This window comes from Colletotrichum acutatum (assembly GCF_030867785.1).
Source record: "Colletotrichum acutatum strain CBS 112980 chromosome Unknown BDZ83scaffold_7, whole genome shotgun sequence".
NCBI lineage: Eukaryota > Fungi > Ascomycota > Sordariomycetes > Glomerellales > Glomerellaceae > Colletotrichum > Colletotrichum acutatum.
In genome coordinates, this window is record NW_026849001.1 from 15,772 (window position 1) to 32,516 (window position 16,745).

General features: G+C 53.2%; 4 protein-coding genes across 4 annotated transcripts; 3 read left to right on the forward strand and 1 right to left on the reverse strand.

Moving 5' to 3' along the window:
• The first annotated feature begins 168 nt into the window (after positions 1-168).
• Positions 169-3,674, forward strand: BDZ83DRAFT_601953 (cohesin loading factor). Its single transcript, XM_060507138.1, has 5 exons — positions 169-1,463; positions 1,518-1,633; positions 1,692-2,258; positions 2,313-2,410; positions 2,461-3,674. The coding sequence occupies exons 1-5, from the start codon at positions 270-272 to the stop codon at positions 3,297-3,299; spliced, it is 2,814 nt and encodes a 937-aa protein (XP_060370275.1). The 5' UTR covers positions 169-269; the 3' UTR covers positions 3,300-3,674.
• A 207-nt stretch (positions 3,675-3,881) lies between these two features.
• BDZ83DRAFT_601956 (mitochondrial protein Pet127-domain-containing protein) lies at positions 3,882-8,067 on the forward strand. Its single transcript, XM_060507139.1, has one exon. It carries the CDS (start codon positions 3,936-3,938, stop codon positions 7,770-7,772), a length of 3,837 nt encoding a protein of 1,278 aa, XP_060370276.1. The 5' UTR covers positions 3,882-3,935; the 3' UTR covers positions 7,773-8,067.
• Position 8,068: 1 nt separating this feature from the next.
• Positions 8,069-9,769, reverse strand: BDZ83DRAFT_689356 (uncharacterized protein). Its single transcript, XM_060511292.1, has 2 exons — positions 9,633-9,769; positions 8,069-9,564 (listed from the first exon to the last, which is right to left on the reverse strand). Exons 1-2 carry the CDS (start codon positions 9,650-9,652, stop codon positions 8,499-8,501), a joined length of 1,086 nt encoding a protein of 361 aa, XP_060370277.1. The 5' UTR covers positions 9,653-9,769; the 3' UTR covers positions 8,069-8,498.
• A 1,416-nt stretch (positions 9,770-11,185) lies between these two features.
• BDZ83DRAFT_661128 (mitochondrial carrier domain-containing protein) lies at positions 11,186-12,491 on the forward strand. Its single transcript, XM_060511060.1, has 2 exons — positions 11,186-11,441; positions 11,510-12,491. Exons 1-2 carry the CDS (start codon positions 11,318-11,320, stop codon positions 12,352-12,354), a joined length of 969 nt encoding a protein of 322 aa, XP_060370278.1. The 5' UTR covers positions 11,186-11,317; the 3' UTR covers positions 12,355-12,491.
• Positions 12,492-16,745: the final 4,254 nt, after the last annotated feature.

Here is a 16,745-nt window from a genome sequence, read left to right on the forward strand (position 1 = left end):
AACTTTTTTGAGCAAGACGGAGCCATCATGGTCTGTGCATCTCCTACCCTGACCGGAACCGGGGGGGGGGGGGATCCACGGCACGTGGAATTATGTAAGGCACGCAGGGACCATGGGCCATTTCTCGACCAGTCGTTCCTCGAGGAGCCTCGCGACCTGCAGGTGCGGCTATTGGACAGCAACCGCGTCGCAACAAGTCACTCCAGTTCAACAAAGCGACTGTCGAGACTCCATGTAGCGAAGCCTGCGACCCCTATGCAGTCCCAAAGATGACATACCGGGGCTCCTTGCCTTCGGGGCAGGCCTTCAATGGCCAGCAGCACGTCCCCCAACCCTACCACGATCCCTACGGCAATAGCAATGGCAACGGCGGCGGGAGTGGGAATGGCCAGAACCAAAACTACGCGAACGCTGCATACGGCACTCACGGCCAAGCGCAACCGATTCATGGCAGTTACCATCAACCGCCTACCCAAGCTCCGGCTCCCATCCTTCCTGCGCCTACGCCGATGAACATGCAGGCGAACGGATATGGGCAGTTCCCTGCGTATGGCGGCACCTTCCCGCATCATCAACAACAGCAACAACAGCAACAACAGCAACAGCAGCAGCAGCAGCAGCCACCGCAATACCCCCACCATCACCAACTCCAGCAGCCCTTTCCTCACGGGAATACGATGAACGTCCAATTTGCGCCTCCTCACTCACCCTTCGTCCAAACCACACACGCCTCTCGCTCTCCTGCGCTTGCGCCTGCACCGACACCGACACCGACGCCGCCAATTTACGCTGAGTATCAGCCGACGCAACAGCCGCAACATCAACCGCAATTCCAACCTCACTTCCAGCAACAGCCTCAACCGCCGCCTCAAACACCGCAGCAGTTGCAGCAGCTACAGCAACAGCGTAGCCCCCAAGTCTTTCCGGCGGTACCACAATATGCCCAGTTCTCCCAGCCGCCCATGGGTCAAACTCAGGCCGTGCCAGTACTAAACCAGGCTTTTGCCGAACCTTCTCCAGTTCAACGGAGTCCCGAGCCTCACTTCGCAAACTCGCCAACTGTACAGCCGGCACGATCACCCAGTATAGCTAGAAAGTCACCTGCGATATCCTCGATCAACTCTCCGGCCATATCATCCAGAGGTTCTCCCGCCTTATCGACGAAAGCAAGGTCTTACGACACGACGACGATCCTTGTTCACGTAGCAGAAGAGTGTTTCGAGAAGGCGCGCCGTGGTGTACAAAGAGTGGCGGTGTCTGGGTCAGACGAGCAAGTGCGCGAGTACCAAAAGTTGATTACAACTGGTCTGGCATGTCTCGAGGCTGCATTCCAAAGCAATCGTCTGTCTCCGAGACAAGAGGCAAAAGCAAGATTGAGATATGCGTCTATATTGTGTGATGAGACGGAGAATCTTCAAGAGGCAGAAACAGCCTTGAGTAAGGGCATCACCATCTGCGACAAGGTATGTTGAAATGGATCATTACTCGCTCGAGTCTTGTATTGACGTTCCTTCCAGCATAGATACGCCGATCTGAAGTACTGTATGCAATATCTTCTGCTCAAGGTACTGTTTCAAAGGAACCAGAAGGCAGCATTCATCGCCGTCGACAAAAACATTGCGGACTGTCTCACGTGCGTCGTAGTAACCTCACCTTAATCGATGTTGGCCCGTTACTTACCAAAACACCAGGTTCAAACACATACACTGGGTTTACGCCTTTCGTCTGCTGAAGGCCACGTTCCATGTCCATGCGGGTAGTCCACCCGATGCGGCAGTACTGGACAACTTGCGCGCTATTGCGGTTTTAGCGAGCGAGAGAGGGGACAACGCAATGCTTGTCTTCGCCTCTCTCTTGGAAGGCTTGTCGGTGCTAAGAAACATGCGCCCCGACACCATCGAACGAGTGCAAACTTGCCTGGCGCAAGCCACGAAGTTTCAACTGGATCCCTCTGTTCAGATTCCGCAGCTGGATGTTTTGACGCTATTGCTCGACCTTGCGTGTAGCATGCACCAGAAAACGCCCGATATCTTGATTCACAAACTAAGAACACTTCAAGCAAAACTTGATGCAAACTTGGGATCCCAGACATGGACCGATCTGAATCCTGAGATCTTGATCCCTGTCAAGAAGCACAACTCAACCTCTGCTACCCTCAGCGATGATACCTCTTCAATTCTCCGATCCGGGCCAACTGATGGACAGCACGATTACATTGTCATGACTTTCTTGAACCGGCTGGAGATCATAGTATTGACGTAAGTACCACACAGTTGCGCCCTCTTTGTCAGATATCCATTAACCGGAAACAGCTACACGTTCAGTGGTTTAGCCGGCATGTATCGCCCTGGTTCGGATCCTAAGAGGAGCCACGAATTCTGGAAGGAGGGATTCGATGTATTGGCAAAATGTAAGTGTGGTTCGTATTCTCAAATGTGCATGAAGCTGACACAGCAGAAGGGAACAAGGAGATAGCCCCCAGTGTTCCTGCGGCATCCCTGCGCGAGTCGATGGAACAGTCTAAATGGAGGACCGAAATTTTCTGTTATTTGCAAGCTCTGACGGGGCTGTACTTTGCAACGCACAGTCAATGGCCAAAGGTCGAACAGTGCGTGGCACAACTGCAGCAGGCTATCACACCAGCTGTGAACGAAATCTTTAGCGTGTTCTCGCTATACCTCTCCGGGGTCTATCATCAAGGCACCGGTGATTTGGAGACTGCTCTATTATTGTTCGAAGATGAGAGGTTGAGTGTCGATGTAGGCCGTGGGGGTCCAGGTGGCAGGAAGCCTGCTAAGCTGGAGCTGTGCATACTCGCTGCGCTGAACCGTATCTGGATCCTTCAAGATTCATCTTACCGCGATGAGATGACATCTACGGAGCTATTGGACCAGTTGCGGCCGATGTGTACGGAACATCAAGATCCTGACATACGCACCGCCTTCAACCTCGTACAAGCAACGGCTCAGACGATGCCCCCGCCCTCTATGCACCAAATCAAAACGAGTATAACGAACTCGTTGAATGGGTCGCGGGTGACAGGTAACACACACTGTCTGGCAATAGCCCTCAGCATCATGCGGTCTAGACTGTTCGATAATGTGGTGGGCGAACAGGCTCTGAAAAGCGCAAGGGCAGCCTCGACACAGGCGAAGCGGAGTGGAAACTTGCTTTGGATGAGTGTGGCGGACGGTATGCTGGCTGATTCTTTTGAAGTCCAAGCACTCTTTGCAGACGCCGAAGCAGCGCGGCAGACGGCCACGGACTATGCGTCTCACGCATTCACTGGGAAGGAGTAGTTGGTTCGGGTTCAGCGTGGATCATGTTTTCACGGCATTATGGACTGGCGTCTGGTGCGGGATTTGGCCTGGCATGAGCTGATTGTTTGGGAAAGCATAATACCCCCCAATTTGTATCGCTGCCAGATGATGCGGCGAAATTGACTGAGTGATGAAGGAATTGTTGCTACACACTCCGTAAGGTCGTTATTCTTTAGAAAGTCGATGGGCTATACGGCTTCAGCCTATTACCAACTACTACCTCAATCCCCTCTCGTGATTTGCATCAACCTTGCGGACATTTACCTATGACAAAATAGGATAAGTAAAAGTATACTACTTGATTCTTGAGTGACCAAGATAGCCTTTTTACGTTCCTCACCTTAATTGCCCGAGGTGAGCTATCCTGAGGTGGGAAGGCATGAAGGGACTAAAGGTACCTTCGACAGGGGGGACCAGCGGTTTTGCTTGCAGACATGCGATCTGCGCATGCACGGACCAGACTTCATTGGGACCCCTGTCGCAATTGATTGACTGTGGCGCGTCCCGTCCGCGTTCCGTTCTACCTAATAGGAAAAAAAATTGACCAGCAGCTTTCTAGCCCACTTCAAACTCCCCGTTAACGTCCAACGCAACATATCGTCACCTTTTCCTCCAATGCTTCGTGCAAACACCCTGCGCCTTCAAAGGCTGGGAAACTCCTATGTTTGTGCGTCCTGCCGGCCCAGCCTTTCAGCGCCATGTCGGACGCGACCCTCTTTCTTCCAGACCACCGCCCTGGTTGGCGATCGAGGCTTTAGGAGGAGTAGCTCGAACAAGAAATCGACAGCAACGCCGGCCCCGAAAGACGATGCGGAACCGAGTAACGATGCAACACCCGATGCCGAGGTCAATGCCGGGAAAGATGTCCAGGTCAAAACTAAGAGCGGTTTGGAACCTAGGAGCAAAGGAAAATCCAAGAGCGACACGGAACCTCAGAGCGACACGAAGCCCAAGGGCGGACGGACGGCAAAGTCAATGAAGCCACCACCCAAGAAACCTGCCCCTAGAGGCCATTCGAAGGTTGGGGCGCAGTCAAGCAAGAAAACGCCAGCCAGACGAGGAAAGCCCGCCGATGTCGAGAAGCCGGTCGAACCCCAATCGCCACCCGAGCCTCAGGTTATAAAGCAGGTTTTTGAGTCTCTGAAGAAGCTTGAGCAAAGCTACGCCTCTATCAACAGTAGGTTGTCGAACATCAAAGAAGGCACCGCGGAAGCAACTGCCGAAGGAGCCAAAGCAGGTTCTGGGAAGAAGGGAGAACTGGACGCATTCGTGGCGAAACAGAGCGATAAGTTAGGTGGGAAACTCAAGATGATTTCTGGTACTCTGGACGTTTTGAAGAGCGTTTTGCGCTCGCAGTCGATACCTCTCGACCACCTCGCAAAGAGGCCAAGTGCCACGAAATCGTCGGGCACCACATCAAATGACGCTTCTAGGCCCAAAGGCCAATCTCGGCAAGCTCAATCTCAGTCCCAACCCCGTGGCAAGGCCAGGAAGGATGAGATGCGGGTAAAGGTGCGAAAGGTTCTGCTTGGCGAGGAACGAAAGCCGATAGCTCAAGATCCAGCGAAAGCCTCGTGGACGTCACTTGAGAATCGCCTCACTGGCGGTGACAAGGCTCCAATAGTTTTGGCAGCAGCGGCCGCTGGTGCATCAGCTCTTGGCGCAGCTCGTTCTGCCACTGGCACAGGTGCCGATGGAATGGCTGCGAACGAGACAGCGAAGAACGACAGCGAAGCACCCCCAACCAAGCCCAAGAGGACTAAGAAATCCGAAAAGCCTCTTGTCAATGTAAAGAGAGTGCACGCGGAGAAGCTTCGCTTAGTGCCTGTTGAGATACCAGACACTCCCGAGGTGCCGAAACTCGCGTACGGCCTGGACAGAGTCCTGTTCAACCCTGGAGTATACCATATGCAGGATCCCCGCTCGCGAGTCTTCAACTTTGATCCTTACCTCGGCGATATCATGCCGATCAGCGAGTTTGACTTCAATGCGCTCCAGAAATATGTCACCTCTTCAAAGGATAACACCTTGATTTCGCTTGCGGCCAAGCTGGGTAGAAAGTACACTGGCTCAACGTCCAGCATGACCCAGACGCTGTCCCATTTCCACTTCTTGCTTTCTGCGTGGCGGCCTATCAACCCTGACAACATGAGCCGCCAGTTCACGCCCGAGTATTCGAGTTTCACTGCCATCTCTCGTGCGCCAGCTGCCTCCTTCCTCCATTTCAATGAAGGTGTGTACGCGATAGATGCAGACAAGGAGTACGACAGTGCCAGTATTCTGAGCATGCTCGGAAAGTCAATGGAGAAGCAGTTGACGCTGCCGCGAGAAGAGTTCGAAAAGTATCGCCGTGCCAATTCCGATCAAATCACTGAGGAGGAGCGCAATGCCGCAGAAGCCTTTCATTACACCACCATGGGCGATTTCCTTATGCGCTCTCAACTGGATGCGTATGATCCACGGTTACCAGGATCTGGAATGTTTGATCTGAAGACGAGAGCTGTAGTCTCAATTCGTATGGACGCTCAGCAATTCCACAAGGGACTTGGCTATGAGATCCGCCGCCGTTATGGCCAGTGGGAGTCGTTCGAGCGCGAATACTTCGACATGATCAGATCTGCGTTCCTCAAGTATTCCTTGCAGGTGCGAATGGGCCGCATGGATGGAATCTTCGTTGCCTTCCATAACACACAACGTATCTTCGGCTTCCAATACATCCCCATCAACGAGATGGACCAAGCTATTCACGGAACCTTTTATCGAAATCTCGGCGACCAAGAATTCAAGCTCAGCCTGCACCTTCTGAATAAGGTCCTCGATCGCGCGACAGAACGATTCCCTGGCCGATCCATCCGACTTCATGTGGAAACGCGACCTACCGACCCTCCTTTTATGTATGTTTTCGCAAAGCCTGTTACAAAGGAAGACATCGACAAGGTCCAGACGCGCAACCAAGCTGCCGTCAGAGAGTTCGAGGAGCAGATCCTTGGTATGGCCTCAGAGGAGTCATCGGACCCCGAGATGCAGGACTCAGAAGTCGAACAATCGGTTGGCCACGAAGAAGACGAGGAAGCTGTTAGCGTCGATGTGTCCAGTACTGAGTCTAGTAGCCAAGTATGGCAGACGCAAGCATTCTGGGAAGAAATGCAGGAGAAGGTCAACGAGGCAGTGGAAGACGATGCCCTCGGTATCGGCCATGTACGGGAGGCAATCCACGACGCACTGGAACAAAGTGCATTGCTAAAGGCGAGGACACCTGAAGAAGCTCGCTGGTATGTCGACGGCCTTTTGGAGGCCCTTACTCGTAATCAAGCCAGCGAGGCACAGGACATTGATGGAAAGGATGACCAGACGGATGCGATGTTTGCGAACGACATCAGCATCCCATCGGCCGATACCACTCAAGCTATTGAGTCGAGCACAGCACAAGAAGCTGTGCCAGCCTCTAGCGAGGGAACCGAGTTGGTTCAAGAGACAGACGGAGAGTCATCACTAGAGAGGGAGGTGCGCAGCTCCCGGAATCTCGGCCTAAAGGAGTTGATTCTCCGCGTTGCTTCAAATGTCGATGAGAATCTCGACCTGGAAGAAACCGAGATTCCTGAAGACGACGCAACTTCGGACGTCTCCAAACTCCGAACGTTCGAGCGTATTCTATCTAAGCTGGTTGCCGAGTCGAAGCAGTCAGAAATCAAGACGACACCCCAGGCTTCAGACATGGAGGAAGCAACGACTGAAATCTTTGAGGATCTTACCCCCAGTACCAGCCAGACGGCAGCCTCAACCGAGTCTCCCAAGGATGCTGACGGCAAAGAAGCCCAAGTAGACGAGACCCCTGAGCTCGATATCGTTGACAACGAGCTTCTTGGAATGGTCTTGACCGTGCGGAACAGGGTAAATGGAGAGTACGCCCCCCGGCCCGACCCCAAGGCTGGCGTTTCGGGGTGGACCGTGGAGTATTCCATTGAAGAACTTCCTGCAGGCCGCGCCGAGGCTCTGTATAAAGCAGTTCAGGTGCGACGCAAGAAGGCGCTCTCAAACGATAAGGATGCGAAAGGGCCTGACCCGTGGTACCAAATGTTTTCGGGCAAGCTGGAGCAGATGAGCAAGAGGGGCAGGAAATTCCGTGCGAAAATGGAAGAGAGTGCCAAGGAGAACCCAGTCCATATTTTCGGCATGGATGATCCCGTAACCTATGATGAGGCTTTCGGACACAGGGCCCAGTGGAAGACGGTATCCTGGGATGAAACGACAGACGAGCTGCGAGAGGACGATATGGACGAGGAGACCTTGAAGGAAGATATCTTTCAGGAGGACGAGTTGAGTGAAGCCGAGCTGAAGGAGAGCCAGCTGCAGGAGGACGAAGTAAAACAAAACGAGCCGCAAGAAAGCGAGCCAAAAAAGGAAGAGGCACAGAAGGAGGAGCTGCAGGGCGACAAGCCGCGAGACTCATAAAAGGGGATATCGTGGACTAAGAGATGTATGATAATTGTGTACCTACCATTTGTAATCCATGTACAAAAAGGGCGAGAGCGGACCTGGAATGATATAGCCATTCTTCTCAGCATTTTCCAAAACCTGGAACGTCTACATTTATGTATGTCTGGCTGCCATTACAGTAATACATATGTCTCCTTGGATGTGCGGGCCGCTTCAAAGGCGTATAAGCTGGGGCTGCGTTGCATCAAAGAAGCTCGTCAACATTGAAATGGACCCGTCATTGCAAATACACACAGAGGATTCGTCTATGCGTCCTTTGAAGCCCACGAGGCTTTAATCAAAGTCAAATTAATGTAATCGTCATTTCTTCATTAAGCTACGGAAAACGATCATCATAACCTTCACCGTGGCCGCCTGTTAGTTTTTGGTTCATATCGCCTGTCAGGCATCTGCCTGCGATCCTGGCTAGGCCGATGACAGCTGCCATATCACTGAAGTGAGGATCTGGACAATGTTAGCAATGGCTACTCCCCGTCTGATCAAAGTGACGACAGACCATTGCAGTCTGATTCAACCTGCTCTGGACGAGCTTCTCGCTGGGCCCTATCCTAAACGCCCGGCTATTTTTCGAAACTGATGAAGCCTCGGAATGCAGCGGCACCAAAGCACCGCTTTTTTTGGTCCTTTTTGTAGTTTTATAATACCGCCAACGAATGGCGATCTCCTCAGGTTCGTCCCTCTTCATCGGCGGGGGAACCCAGGGGGGTTGAAGCCTGGAGGAGGCATGAAGCCTGACGGCGCCGGCGGTGTCCCAGAAGCTCCCGGAGGAGGCATGGGGAAGTTGGGAGGGGGTGCCGCGAAGCCTTGCGGTGCAGGAGGTCCGCTTGGCGGGCGGAAACCCGGGGCACCCGGGTGGAAGTCGGCCGGGTTAGTGTAGCCGCCCTGCGACTGTGGCGGCCGCGCGGGCAGACCAGACGGCGCGGGAGGGAGCACGGCGCCGCGACCCATGCCCGGCCCGCCCATACCTTGCGGTGGTGGTACGGCATTGTATTGCGCTGGTCCCCGGGGCGGAGGCGCGAATCCGGCTGGGGCTCCTGGGTTCGGGACTTGAACCGGCAGGCCGTTTGCGGGGTCGAATCCGGCGGGGGCAGTCGGCGCAGCGGCCGGGGGCGGGCCGTTGAGAAAAGCGGGTGGCACGGCCTGAATTTCTGGGACAATGTTCCTCTTCTTGGCCTGCGCGGCGAGCTCACGCTCCGCAGCGTCACCGTGGCGCTCGCCCTTGCCGTCCTTCTTGAATGCATACTGGACCGAGACCTCCTTGCTGAGGATGTACTGCATGTGCAAGTTGGCAATCGCCGCGTCGGCGCTCTCAAAGTCGGCGTAGGAGATGAACCCGAAACCTTTGGAGTTGCCGCTGTCCTCTCGCGCGACCTTGGGCAAGTTGACGAGCGGGCCGAAGCGCGAAAAGGTGTCGTAGAGGATCTTCTCGTCCACCATGCTGTCCAGGTTGCCCACGAAGAGCTCCGCGCCGACCTCTGCCTGCTTCTGCTTGTCCGCGCTGGCCTTGTTGACGCGCAGGGACTTGCCGTAGAGCTTGATGCCGTTCATCACGTTGGCGGCGTACTCTGCGTCGCCCGGCGTCCTGAACTCGACGAAGCCGAAGCCCTGGTGGTTCTGGGTGACGCGGTCACGGGGCATGTGGATGTTGTGGATGGGGCCCATCTGGAGCATGACTTCGTACACCATCGCCGAGGTTGCGCGCTCGTCGATGTTTCCGATGTAGATGGTCGCATCTTTGTCTTGTTCCCTGTGTCGCGCGTCGTAGGTTAGTTACATTGCCCTTGAACGCCTGCTTTGGAGCGAATTGGTGCTTACCAATGCCTGTTTTGTGCCATTTTGAATTTCTAGCACTCTCGGTGCTTTCCGTATGACCTATAGACGATACTCGTAAGATAGATTGGATCGTCAGAATCCGTGAAGCGAAAAGCCGTTGGTCGCCTTGTACCATAAAGACCTGGAAATTTTGGCCTCGACGTTCAGTCGCGGTTGAGCTACGTCGGTACGTACCTTATCGCGCAGCGCAAGGTCGATAAGCCTCCCTGCGCGGTTGTTCCGGCGGCTCCACTCGATGCGTTTTTCCGGCAGACGAAGAAAAGTTCAGGAACAGCTTCCAGCGCATCATCCACCAGCTCCCTGACGCAGCGACGACGAGACATCCGCGATAACCCAGCGACGACGAAGACTGCCATCACGCGAATCCGAATTGTTCCAACGTATCGAATACCGTCGACGTCACATTTCCACCGTCAAGATGTTCGCCCTCTCCGAAGAGTCCAAGGTGCGACAACGCAACAACAGCTAGATCACGTCGCATGGATTTGGATCTAATCATTGCATATTGTAGGAGCGCATTGGCAAGATCATTGAGATCTCCCGTATTGCCATTCACTAGTATGTGTTCTCCTGGACTTGATGAGAAATGAACCCAGTGACTGATCTGTTCGCAGCGGCTACCTCCCTCTCGTGCTCTACCTCGGTACGAATGATTGATGCTTCGATTCGAACTACGCCTCCGACAGCGAAACTGACTATTATTTTCAGGCTACACCCGCAGCGAGCCCCGTCCCGCTTTCATCCGGTAGGCATTACCCTCAAGACGCGCGCATACCATGGAGCATCGTAACTAATCCTTCCCCAGCCTTATTTCTCCCCTCTCTTAGACGACGCGTGTCTCAACATCGACTTTTTGTACAATATTAGGCTTGTGATATCTTGGATCGAAGCCAACGTTTTGGGGGTGAAACACCGGATCACTGGCAATGGTGATGAGGAAAATGCAGGCCGCGGCTCCGGCGCATTGTACAACTACATATGTAATCAAATGAAATCTCTCTGACGACATACTCTTCTCTATTGTACGCAACTGCGAATGGTCTGGCAGCGCGGACACCAATGTTGGAGGGGTTTAGGTGCAGTTAGCGGGCTGTTAATGAACGTTCCGAGCTCGCGACGGGTCACTGGCGTATTTTTGCTCATTTTTATACATCGCATCTGATGCAGCTTCTGGTAAACCAAGAAAATGTCCCCCTCAACGCAAATGGCTAGTGCCTGTGAGCAGAATAGACAGAGTCCGTAGGTGAAGGCTCAGGCGGAAGTCGACGAGCTTTGCAACTGCGCTTCAGAATTATTGCCGTCTTTCCATGATCAAGAAGACCAATAGAATGAGGACATTTGAAAGAACTGCATTTATGGGCATTAGGGGCTGTCGATATCCTACCTACCTTACGTCTGGTCACAGCCTGCGAAAGGAGGTTAGGTGTGGCTGAAGCTCTGAAAAAGTGACAGCGGAGCCGCAATTTAATGAGCTAACATGACGTATGAATAATCATTCAGGCGCATTTTTATGGTAAGCTACAGTCAAGCCACACCAACGCTTTCACCAAGCTCCTTTAACACAGATTCCGACATCTAAGCTTGGCCGAGGTCTCTGCAACCGGATGCGTGAGATCGCAGCCACGTTTTCTACATAGAGCAATGTGACAGAGGTCCCTCTCACTTCTATGTCAGAAAGCAAAAATGCGGGCATCTCACCCGCTCTGGTCGAGTCCGTTGCCGGTCTCTCGGCCGGCTCGGTTGCCACTTTGGTAGTTCACCCGCTTGATATCGTGAAGACGCGGATGCAAAGTAAGTAAAGCAACTGCTGTGTCTAGCTGAGAATCACCCAGAAGCAGTCGCTAACAAGGAAAGCCTAGTCCACCGGAGCGCGGCCAACCCGTCAGTGTCGCTGACAACCATGTCTCTCATCCGCACGCTCACGCAGAACCCGCATCCCATCGCCTCCCTCTACCGCGGCTTGACGCCGAACCTCATCGGTAACGCCTCAAGCTGGTCCGCCTTCTTCTTCTTCAAGTCGCGCGTCGAGCGCGCCATCGCGCTCTGGAGAGCCGGCTACATGCCGCTGTCGAGCGGCTCCGGCGCCCACGCTCGCAACCTGACCAAGGAGTACCTTACCACCCAGGACTTCTTCGTGTCGTCCGCGCTCGCCGGGGCGCTGACGCAGGTACTGACGAACCCTGTCTGGGTCCTCAAGACGCGCATGCTCTCGTCCGACCGCACCGCCGCGGGCGCCTACGCCAACATGTGGACCGGTGCGCGGCTACTGTATCGCTCCGAGGGTCTGCGGGGCTTCTATCGCGGCCTCGGCGTCAGTCTGATCGGGGTATCTCACGGCGCGGTACAGTTTGCCGTGTACGAGCCCGCCAAGAAGATGTATTTCGCCGGAAGACAGCGCAAGGGCGACAATGGCGGACGGTTGAGCAACGAGGCGACGGTGGTCATCTCGAGTGTCGCGAAGCTGGTCGCGGGGGCTGTGACGTATCCCTACCAGGTGCTCCGGAGCCGACTACAAAATTACGACGCCGATGAGAGGTTCGGACGGGGTATCCGGGGTGTTGTGAAAAGAATTTGGCAGGAAGAAGGCGTCAGGGGTTTCTACAGAGGCCTGATGCCGGGAGTTGTGAGGGTGATGCCGGCTACATGGGTCACTTTCCTTGTGTACGAGAACGTCAAATACTACTTACCACAGTGGGCGGCCTAGGCTTGTAATGATAGTGTCGAAATAAGAGAGACCATTCGATAACAAATATGTTCCTGTTGGCGGAAATGAAGATTCAATGGTCAAGTAAGATCGCACTTGCAATGTCAGGAACGCCATCTGGTTTGCATGCCTTGAGGATACGAAATAAGAAAGATCTTCATGAAACGGCTGCTTCTGTGTCTTCGAAAGTCCTGGACGTGGCAAACGCCTATGTTTTAAAGTTTGCTATTCGGTCCCTCACTCAACCACGTCTGTACGGAGACCGTTACATTGCCACCAGCAATAAGCAACACTGAGATCAAACGATATTTCACGATAACGCAAGTTTACTTTCGGGAGAGAGAGAGTGTGTGTGAATTGCTATGGCTTATATAGCACATTGGGGCAAGCTTCGTTTCGTGGCCCTTTTTGACTGCTCAACCCTAGGGACTCCGAGTTTCCTACATCTAGTTTTCTAAAGTAGACCACGATTGTGAAATGACGTAGCAAGATGAGATTCGCTGGCCCGTCAAAATCTGTTGCATCTTCGTTTCACGTTCCATTTTGTTTCAATGTATCTCATCCCTCATATCTCTCTGAAATCAGCCGCCCTTGATCCGTTGAATCATCCAACAGAGCGATACCGTCGAATCATTGAAGGAAACGAAGACGAGAGAATAAGGGCGACATAGTACACAAATGTTCTGATCTCGGAAGCCTCGAATCTTGTATTTAGAGACATCCCATCGTCCTGGATCAGTTTATGCCTATACTCTCACCAGCTGTACTCACAATACCTACGCAAGACTCGATAGATGGACAGTTTTGCGATGACATTCCATCACTGTAGCTACCTGCTCTTTGAAAGCTCATAAGAACGATAATCAGAAACCAAATTGAAAATTGAAGAAACCCATGCTCAAGCCGGGTGATTGGCACATTAGACTGTCTGATAGATTATCAAAAGCTCAAACATGGACACAAGTCACTGGAATAGGGGCTGCAAGACAGACATCGGCTTTCCCACTTCACGAGCAGTTTATTTTCGAAGGATACCAAGCACAAGCTCAAGGCTTTGTCAGAGCTTATTCGCGTGCCAGAGCAAAGGATTTACTGAATGAACAGACCTAGAGGAATGTGCCATCGCTTCGAGGCTGGTTCTACGAGCAACGTTGAAGAACACTGAGCCACTGCCAACAAGAAGATACCGATCCACGATCCAGAGTCTCACACGTGGCCCGCCATACGCCGCTTCAATCGCCTTGTGTGACGGAATATTGTACTTTTCGAATGTGCTGAAGGCAGGTGAGGGGTTTCGACCCCAGGAAATTCTGTCTGATCTTCCCCAAAGTCATGAGACCATGGGCTGAAGCACAAAGAACATGGCGAATCTTTCCTTGAGAATGACACTTGTTCGATCTGATCATGTCGTAATCCAAAATACCTGATCGCAGAGGCCATCACTGCCCAGCCTTCTCTTTGAACCGAAACCCACGCCTCCTATCCCATTTGTCTCTCAAGGCTCGGCACATAAAACAGTAAAACCACATATCCCACGCCTCCCAGCGGGCGCGGCATTCGACGTCCGAGACAGACAACTCACTAAGACAACACAAGTCTTGCTATACCCCCCTAGTCAAGTACCTCCTTGCCTCGGAATCAGCACCCCTTTCTTTGCGAGACACTCGTAGCAGAGTAATAACTCTGTTTTTGCTACTTTTCCCGCGTAGCATGTAGGTATTGATGAACGAAGACCGAACACACCACCACCACCACCACCATCTCACCCTGAAATGGAATGTTCCGTCTCTCCTTCCGGCCCCCCGTTACCCCCTCAAGCCGCCCAGAAGCCACGAGGACGTTTCTCAGTTCTCAGATGTAGGTACGGGTACGCAAAGAGAAAGAAGAAGCAAAGAAAAGAAAGAGCATAGGTAGGTGGACGAGAAGAGCCGTGAGACTTTTTGACATGTCACTTCCGGATCCCAGCGGAAAGGGAAGCCGGCAGATCCCAGACAGGCCATCCATCCATCCATCCCGCCCAGCCAGCCAGCCATAGCCTAGCCAGCACGCCACTCCCAGTAAATCACCTCACTGACGCGCGCCTCGATCGCCAAAAGGTACCTGATCTCATAGGTGATGAGATGGGGATGAGAGGGGAGGCGATCCGGATACCCAATCGTCGACGAGGGGAAAGATCCTTCACTCTTCGTCCCTTTGGGCTTCTCTCCTGCAGGCCTCTCTTCTTGCAGAGCGGGCACTTGTGGAGAGGGGAGAAGATGGACCCCTTTATGAAGTCCTTGCCGGATCTAGCCCAATGTCGCACGTACATCTCTGCGTGCCTTTTCCCACATTTCCTTTTCCCCCTCCTATCAGAATAGCACCCGCGGCATCGTGGTATGACAGGAACACGAGAACACAAGAACTTTGTAAAAGAAGAGGAGAAAAAAAGGAAAATAGAACTGTAGTCGGGACGGGAAAAGGGTCCAAAGTGCAGGATCTCATGGTGAACAACTGTCAATCTCGCCCGCACGCGCACGTACACGCACGCTTACGGATACCCACGCATACATCCACACTCACACACATTCACACATGTGATGTACCACCGCTCCTTCTTCCAGGAATCAGTCTCGAAGGAAATGGAGGGGCTAGGAGAACAGGAAGAGCAGCGTGGAAAGAAAAGAGATGTGCCGGTACGTTCCCACATCTCCCGCCATGGAGACTAGATAGCCGATGCCCTTCACTCCTTCGTCACCTCGGAAAATACCTTATCTGGGATATATCTCGAACTTAAGCGCGGAAACCCCCTCTTAAGAGGCGGGTAGACAACGTAACGGTTACACAGAGAAGCAGCCATCAACCTACCCATCCATCACAATCACCCACTCAGAGCCCCCCAAAACATGTTCAGACTCAAGGTCTCCTCCCCAAAATGCCGAAATGGCTTTTCTCTTGTCAAAAGAGTAATCACGATTGTACCTATCGGACTGTCCCGAATCTGCGACTTGGCTATTACTCTTTCTCCGTGCCGTCCCTCCCATCTCCGATCCCAGACATAGGGAAGAAACAGGCCACATCTCAGTTCCTCATGCCACCGCGGTTCACTCAACTGAACCCCCCTTCATCCATTCCCTCTCTCTCTCTCTCTCCCCGCCTTCCTCTGACCACCATGTCTCTGGAATCGTGTCTCTCTTTTCTTACGTCTCACAACCTTTTCTCGCTTGCCACTTCCACACACACACCCCTAGCTACCTAGCGTACCTAGGTAATCTTGTCTCGCTCGCAGCCTACCTACCTGACTTTTACGGTCTTACAACTCCCTCACGCTGTTCCAGCACCTTTTCTTCAAGACATAAGAACACTCACCAAAAAAGAAGAAACCAGGGTGAACGGAGCACAGCCCACACACACGCACACACGCTACAGCTGAGTGATACATCCCAAGAGACAGACCTCACTCGCTCTCCATCTGGATCATAGTGGCACCGTTGTTACAGGTCACAAAAAGCACACACCAGGAAAAACCCGCACGTTGGGTTTGGGGGGTCTCCCAACGGCCGCGGATCTGAAGCCCCGCGCTCCGCGAGGTGATGTGGGCTGGAGCTTTACAAGCAGGACGATATATGACACCGTGAGGAAGAGGGGGGCGTGAGAAACAAGAACAAGATTATAATGATTGATGACTACGGTAATTATGATGATGATGGAGAAATGGAGAAAGTGCAGATAGGACTTCGACCGTCGACTACCAAGATATCCGTAAACTGCACGACATCTCTCGCCCCCTTCGTCCCCATCATTGCTCCTCTTGTTAGTCACCTACTCCTTGCCCATGACTCCATCTCTACAGCACCTGCCAACGTGTCAAACCTGCGTCTCTCCCCTCCCCCCAACTGTGCTCCTCCAACCAGAACCACAGGAATGGAAGTGCTGGGCAACGGCATCGCAGCTACCTAAACCGCCCCTCAAGCCCACCTGGCGCCCACGTATCCCGTCTGAAGTCTCCAGCACCGGGTCCGCAAAGCCCAGAGTCCAGCCCGTGAAGTCAGGGCAGTGGTCCAGAGCATGTTCAGCCAGCCATTCGCGGCTCAATGATAGCTCTCATCTTTTCTTGCTTTCTGCCTCTCACTCTTGTCATGTCTCCCTTGCTCAAGAGGAGCGAGGACACCAAAGAACAAATCACAGGGCCACGTTCGGAAGCCCAGGAGTGCGTCCTGGGGCTCTAGCGTGGCAAAATTCACCCAAGGTAGTATCCGTAAGGGGGTTTGGGGGCAAGGGCGACAGGCGATAGGCTGGAGAGAAAGAGAGAGCACAGAGGACACAGAGGACACAGAGGAGAGAGAGGGGGGATGAGCAGAGCTTTTCCCTCGCAGCAGCTCCACGCTGTGGTAGACAGACTACCAGACGTTGAG

Bases quoted from the DNA above. Each gene is read 5' to 3' on its own strand.
- BDZ83DRAFT_601953 (XM_060507138.1), top strand. From the start codon at position 270: ATGACATACCGGGGCTCCTTGCCTTCGGGGCAGGCCTTCAATGGCCAG. The intron at 1,634-1,691 runs GTGCGTCGTAGT...CCAAAACACCAG, and splicing joins AACATTGCGGACTGTCTCAC to GTTCAAACACATACACTGGG. The intron at 2,259-2,312 runs GTAAGTACCACA...AACCGGAAACAG, and splicing joins CTGGAGATCATAGTATTGAC to CTACACGTTCAGTGGTTTAG.
- BDZ83DRAFT_601956 (XM_060507139.1), top strand. From the start codon at position 3,936: ATGCTTCGTGCAAACACCCTGCGCCTTCAAAGGCTGGGAAACTCCTAT.
- BDZ83DRAFT_689356 (XM_060511292.1), bottom strand. From the start codon at position 9,652: ATGGCACAAAACAGGCATTG. The intron at 9,565-9,632 runs GTAAGCACCAAT...CGCGCGACACAG, and splicing joins ATGGCACAAAACAGGCATTG to GGAACAAGACAAAGATGCGA.
- BDZ83DRAFT_661128 (XM_060511060.1), top strand. From the start codon at position 11,318: ATGTCAGAAAGCAAAAATGCGGGCATCTCACCCGCTCTGGTCGAGTCC. The intron at 11,442-11,509 runs GTAAGTAAAGCA...AGGAAAGCCTAG, and splicing joins CGTGAAGACGCGGATGCAAA to TCCACCGGAGCGCGGCCAAC.